At 40.3% G+C, this 6,324-nt stretch overlaps 1 protein-coding gene across 1 annotated transcript; it reads left to right on the plus strand.

The window, feature by feature from the left end:
- On the plus strand, positions 1-5,362 carry LOC140118624 (E3 ubiquitin/ISG15 ligase TRIM25-like). The gene has a single exon (XM_072136752.1). It carries the CDS (start codon positions 16-18, stop codon positions 1,561-1,563), a length of 1,548 nt encoding a protein of 515 aa, XP_071992853.1. The 5' UTR covers positions 1-15; the 3' UTR covers positions 1,564-5,362.
- The last annotated feature ends 962 nt before the right edge of the window (positions 5,363-6,324 follow it).

The following is a 6,324-nucleotide window of genomic DNA, read 5'->3' on the forward strand; positions in this document are numbered from 1 at the left end:
TCAGTGCAGGTAAAGATGGCCTCGTCTGATCTAAGTGGAGAGCTGAGCTGCTCTATTTGCCTCTGCATATACACCAAGCCTGTAATGCTAAGCTGTGGTCACAACTTCTGTGAGGAATGCATTACAAAAACATGGGCCACACGCAGGAGATTTTACTCTTGTCCTGAATGCAGAGCAGAGTTTAAAACTTGTCCTGTGTTGCAGAAAAACCTGAAGTTGTGCAATATCGTTGAACATTATCGCTCCACTCATGAGAATCCAGAAGAAAGAAAAGTCTACTGTACATATTGTATATCGCCACTAGCTCCTGCTGTTAAAACCTGCTTGCGCTGTGAAGCCTCTTTTTGTGAACTACATCTGAAGAACCACAGTAAGTCTACAAACCACACTGTGATTGAACCCATGAGTTCTCCAGAGAACCGAAAATGTCCGGTTCATGATGAACCCATAGAATATTTTTGTGTTCGGGATTCTTCATTGTTATGTAACAGTTGTTCTATGAGCTGGAGGCACAAAGGCCACGGAAGAGAGCTGCTCAGTGAGGCTAGTGAGAAAAAGAAAACAAGACTGAGACAGTTTATGAATATGTTGTCTTCAAAAACAGATGAAGCCGAAAAGATATTCTGGCACCTAGAAGAAGACAGGAACAACCTTCAGCAGAAATCTGTAACTTTAAAAGAAAGTGTAACCAGTCTTTTTGAAGACATCAGAACTGAAGTAAATCATCTTGAAAGTAAAGTCCTTGAAGAAATCTGTAGGCAGGAAAGAAGTATTTCTGACACCTATTCTAAACAAAGTCAAAAACTTGACAAACACATCCAAGCAATGTATAGAAAAAGGCGTCACATTGAAGAGGTCTGCAAAATCACAGATCCGCTAATGTTCCTGAAGCAAGACTCTATTAGTACTGATTTGGAGCCGGTGACTCCATATAATGCCGAATCTTTGAATGAGGAGTTAATAATGGTGACCTTGATGAGGGCTTTATACAAGCTTTATGAATTTATTCCTGAAGTGAACAAAAAATATTTCAATATAGGAGACTCCACTGATATGATCCTTAATGTCAATACGGCAAATAACTACATTGCCCTTTCAAAAGACCTGAAAAAAGCCACTGACACTGACAAAGAAAAACTCCGACCTAATCACCCTGAAAGATTCAGCACCCAACAAGTTTTATCTAGTAAAAGGTTTACTTCTGGGAAACACTATTGGGAAGTCCAAACCAGTGATTGTGGAGATTGGTCTGTTGGCGTCACCTACAACAATGTGAAGAGAAAGGGAGATTGTTCTATTATTGGGGCAAACCCCAAGTCCTGGTGCTTGAACTGGAGTGAAGAGGAGCTAACAGCAGATCATGATGATGAGACATATGATGTAGATTCATCTGTATCAAGTTCAAATATAGGAATATACCTGGACTATGAAGGTGGAGTGATATCCTTTTATGACTTGTCTGGTTCAGTCCAATTACTGTATAAGTTTTCTGCTAACTTCATCAAACCTCTTTATGCTGGTTTTTATTTAAATGATAATGCCTGGATCAAAATTGCAAAGTAGATGAAGAGAAAAAAAATGTATCTTGCAATTTTAATATGCAACTTTATAAGTACACTATATTAGCAATAGAGCTTCCTTATAGATTTAATTTCTGTATTAGCATCTACAGGCATTATGCTATAGAACAGATGGGTATATACAATTTTGCGAGATAAGATGTAAGATAAAATGGTTGATTATTAATTTATCTGTTCTAGCTCACTGGAGTTTTAAGAGTCTAGTTGATAGTTCTATATCTAAATGCAATCCTGAACCCTGAATGAAACCGGTACAATGAAGTTGCATAGGTTACCCCCCCTCCAAAATATAAACTTTATCAATCTTTTCAGTCCCTTCTTTTCACTTAACATTGAAATTGGGAAAATGGGGTTTTTTTTACGGAAATTGGTTGTTTTATTACTTTTTAGATAAGGCTTGAATATGCAATGAAAAGGTCATGTTAATAATTTTATTTAATATCTAGGTCTTATGGGATATAGGGATTTCACATTATTTTGTACTTTGGGTAGTGCTTGTCTTTTTATGCTTTAATATCTAGGCCTGTGGTCAAGACAAGGGGGCATCCTTTACACCTAGAGTAGAGGATGTTCTACCATCAGGTTCTTTACTTTAAGGGCAGTAAAAATATGGAACTCTGTCACAGGATGTTGTGGTGGTTGATCCACTTGACAAGTTCAAGAGTGGAATGGGTGCCTTTCCAGAAATGAAGAATACCATATGTTATGAATGATCCAGGAAGTTATTCTGACTTCCATATTGGAGTGGGGAAGACATTTTTCCCTATTATGGGATCAGACTTTTCTTCTTCTATTTTTTTTTAAATATACCTTGACGGCATGTGAAGCACTTGTCACGGGCCATTGAGGATGTTTGAAGAGGGACAGAGCCCTCTTCAAACATATTGGGTGTTTGCTGCATTATGTAGCAAACGCCTGTGATCTGTGCCACCATTTTGGTGGGATTGTCCCTCCCTGTGACATAATAGCTAATGATTTTTTTGTCAATTTCACTGCATTTGGATTTTTCCCACTTCCCAGTACATGGTATGGAATATTCTATAACACCACTACGGTGTACAATTTGTTATGCAGAAAACAAGCCCTCAAAATAAAAAAACTTGGTCTGGTGATTGGTTGGTGGGATCATTGGGGGATAGGGGTAGAGATTTTAGAGTGCGTCTGTGTTAGTATGTTGTCTCTAGGAGATCTCGAAGGGGGGATTTGGAGTCATGTATCTATGGCTGTATCCTTACCTTCTCCTTTAAAGTGGGATGTGCTGTTGATGTGGGGATGGGGTGAATTCACAATATGTGCAGGACCACGGCACAGCCACAGACAGTTAATTGAACTACTACTGTAAGCCAGGAAGACCTCAAACTCCAAAGAATCAGGTCCTGGACATATGACATTACATGCTGTGTGCCACTGGTGCTTTTTTATCTCTCAAAACAAATTTTGCAGTAAAACAGGGTATGTAAATTGTAAAACATGCATCAGGAGCCATCAGACTTGTGTTCCTTAGAGACTAAAGGCTTGTCACTGGACCCCTCAAAGTCCCGGGAACCGGAGCTGCTGCACCATTTTCCCCTCTAGTTGCTACATCTGTGGTCAAGGGGATGCAGTGATGAAGGGGAAATGTTTTGGGGACAGCCACCTGCTGTAGTAGTTTCCTAGCTTAGATTAGTTGATTGCATCATTCCAGCAGGCAAGCATTTTTGGCTGTTTATCAGGTTGTGATTATTGGACATTGCCCTTTGATCGAAACCCTTAGCCAAGGCTGAATCAGGTGTTGAATAGATGTAGATAAAAAACAGGAAAATATTCACAGGAATTGGTGCTGTATTTTCCCTTTTATTAGATAAAATGTTAGTTGAAGAAAGCATAAATCTAATATATAAAGAGTGTATGTATGTGTGTGTATGTATGTCCGCTAAAGGTATCTGTACCGTCGCGTTCACAATCACCAAATTTTGCACAGTTGTTGCCTGTGACTCGGGAAACATCATAGACTAGTATTTGAGCCAAAATTTTAAGCCCACACTTTCCAAATTCCACTTATTACCCACCATATATTGGAGCCATTGTCTGCTGCTCTTGCTGTGGCAGTTGGAAACTGAACCGTGATTGGTTGCTGTTCTGCCACAGGTCATTAATATGAGCTCTGAGCTTTAATTGGCTACTACAGGCAATGAGTAGAAGATGCTTATGTATGAGGTTAGATGGATAGGGATATAGGGATAGGGGCAGTTTAATCAGAAGTGTCTGAGGTAAAACTGTTCTAGTTGCCCACTATGAAGTAGACTTACCCCGAGCCCTCTTTGTCAATTCTGGTCACTAGCCGCCTGTACTCCTGTGGAGGTCACCTCGATGGTCAAATGTCCATTTTAATATTCCCAACCCAGGGACGCCAAAATGATTGAGATTTTTATCTAGGGCTTAAACCGCCCTTATCAGTTGTAAAGGTAACTTTCAAATTAACTCTTTCGTGGCTGCCCGGTACCGGGACGAGAGCACAAAACTAAGACACACCAGTCTCCTAGTAAATGTAGAATATCCAATCTTTATTAGTGCTCAGCCGCATAAATCAAATACAGAATCATCAGCATAGGGGGTGTGACAAGGAGATAAAATACTGCAATGCTATTGACCATAATGAATTTACCAGGATATTCTCTGAAAAGGTTAATAAATTGTGCACTGTTTTCTCCAGGCCTTGTTCACAGACATGTTTATATTATCCTAGCTACAGAATTTACTGAGAATGGCTTCAACAGCATCTTGCTAACCAAAACAAGATAAGGGAAGAAAAACAGTCTGCAGGACAACTATCTCTCACATGTGTCAAGGAGAAACTTTTACAGACAGGTTACACAAAAATGGCTGAATCATGACATTAGCTGGGCAGTGGTCAGCATGATCCCCGACTTAAAGACTTAAAGACTTAAAATGGCCGCTTGAACTCCAAAATGGCCACTGTAGAGGAATATATCACTAACAGAAACCAATCAGAAATCAGCTGTAATTTTATAAACATCTGTAGGAAAATGAAACTTGAGCTCTTATTGGTTGTCACAGGCAACTAGAACACTTCTGCTCTCAGACACTTCTGATAAATCTCCCCATAGACAAAGTGACAGTCGCTGGAATGAGAATGCCAGCAACAGAGATGGTCAGAGACAGTCTGAGACAGTTTATAGATACATATAAAATATTTTTTCTTAACCCATTCTATTTTGTTGTAGCTAAGAGCAGTTATTTACATAACATTACAAACATAAGGAATTAATGTAAGACTGTGCACACAACTGTGGTGATAAGATCTTAATCGTGCGATTCTCTAAAATTCAAAAGCTATTCTTATATAAACACAGGCCCAGGACAGGGCAATATAACACAACCAGTGATCACCCAAACCCCCTCGTAGTACAACCATAGGTTACAGCCTACTGACTAAAAGTCACAGGTATAAGTCCCCATCTGGATTTATACATAAAAGGAAAATGTGGCATAATCCATATTTCAGTTTCACCAATGTGGCTTTATTACAACAGGGAAAAATTACATACCGTATATACTTGAGTATAAGCCGACCCAAGTATAAGCCGAGACCCCTAATTTCAACACAAAAAACTGGGAAAACCTATTGACTCGAGTATAAGTCGAGGGTGGGAAATGCATTGGTCACAGCCTCCCAGTATATAGTCTGCCAGCCCCTGTAGCATATATCCTGCCCAGCCCCTGTAGTATACAGCCTGCCCAGCCCCTGTAGCATACAGCCTGCCCAGACCCTGTAGTAGGAACCCCCCCCCCCCACTGTACTCACCTTTGCGACGTCCCCTGTAGGTCCTCTTCGGGTCTCCGTACTCGGCCGACACACAGAATGACGTCAGCCGCTTGCCGACGTCATTGTTTGTGTGACACTGGCATCGCGAGGGGACCCGAAGAGGAGCGGAAGAACCTGAAGAGGATCTGACGGACTAGAGGTGGCACTGGAGCATCGGAGACAGAAGAGGACCTACGGGTGACGTCAGAAAGGCGAGTTTTGACTTTATTTTTTAGTTGACTTGAGTATAAGCCGAGTTAGGGTTTTTGAGCACAAATTTTGTGCTGAAAAACTAGGCTTATACTTGAGTATATATGGTAACCCCTAAACTATTACCACTACAATCATCATGCATATTATGTATGCTTATGGGCTATTATGAGGAAAAAGCTGGAATTACAACCAAGTGTATAGGATTCCCACAGGGCAAGATATCCACCAGGAAAGATTCTGAGGGATACAAGGATGGATTACACCTCATAGTAATAAAAGGCAATTCTCCTATGCCAGGCGTCCTGGTGTCATCTCAAGCAGAGGGGCTGGTCAGTGAATCTTAAAATCTATTTGGATGAATGTATCTAAAAAATTGTCATTCTTTGGGGGTCTATTTTCTTTATACCTTTTTATTTTACCAAACTATTATATTTTGCATTGTATGTTTGTCTGTTTAATGTTGCACCCTTTTTGTATATAATAACCCTTTTTAATTGTAAGCACTGCCCTTTTGATATTAAACGTCCATTTAATAAGAGCCTTCTTGTGTTCTGACGATTCCATAACTCATAACTTCCATATATGATGAGTAGTGGCAGCTATAACACTCAGGTTCTTGGAGGATGGAGAGCTGTCAGCGCACGGTCCATTGAGACCCGGCAGGCTCCCTTCCTGAAGCCTGAGCTTTACTTACTGCAACATTTTTGTATTTACAGTTTGGTTAAC

This window comes from Engystomops pustulosus, chromosome 2 (assembly GCF_040894005.1).
Source record: "Engystomops pustulosus chromosome 2, aEngPut4.maternal, whole genome shotgun sequence".
NCBI lineage: Eukaryota > Metazoa > Chordata > Amphibia > Anura > Leptodactylidae > Engystomops > Engystomops pustulosus.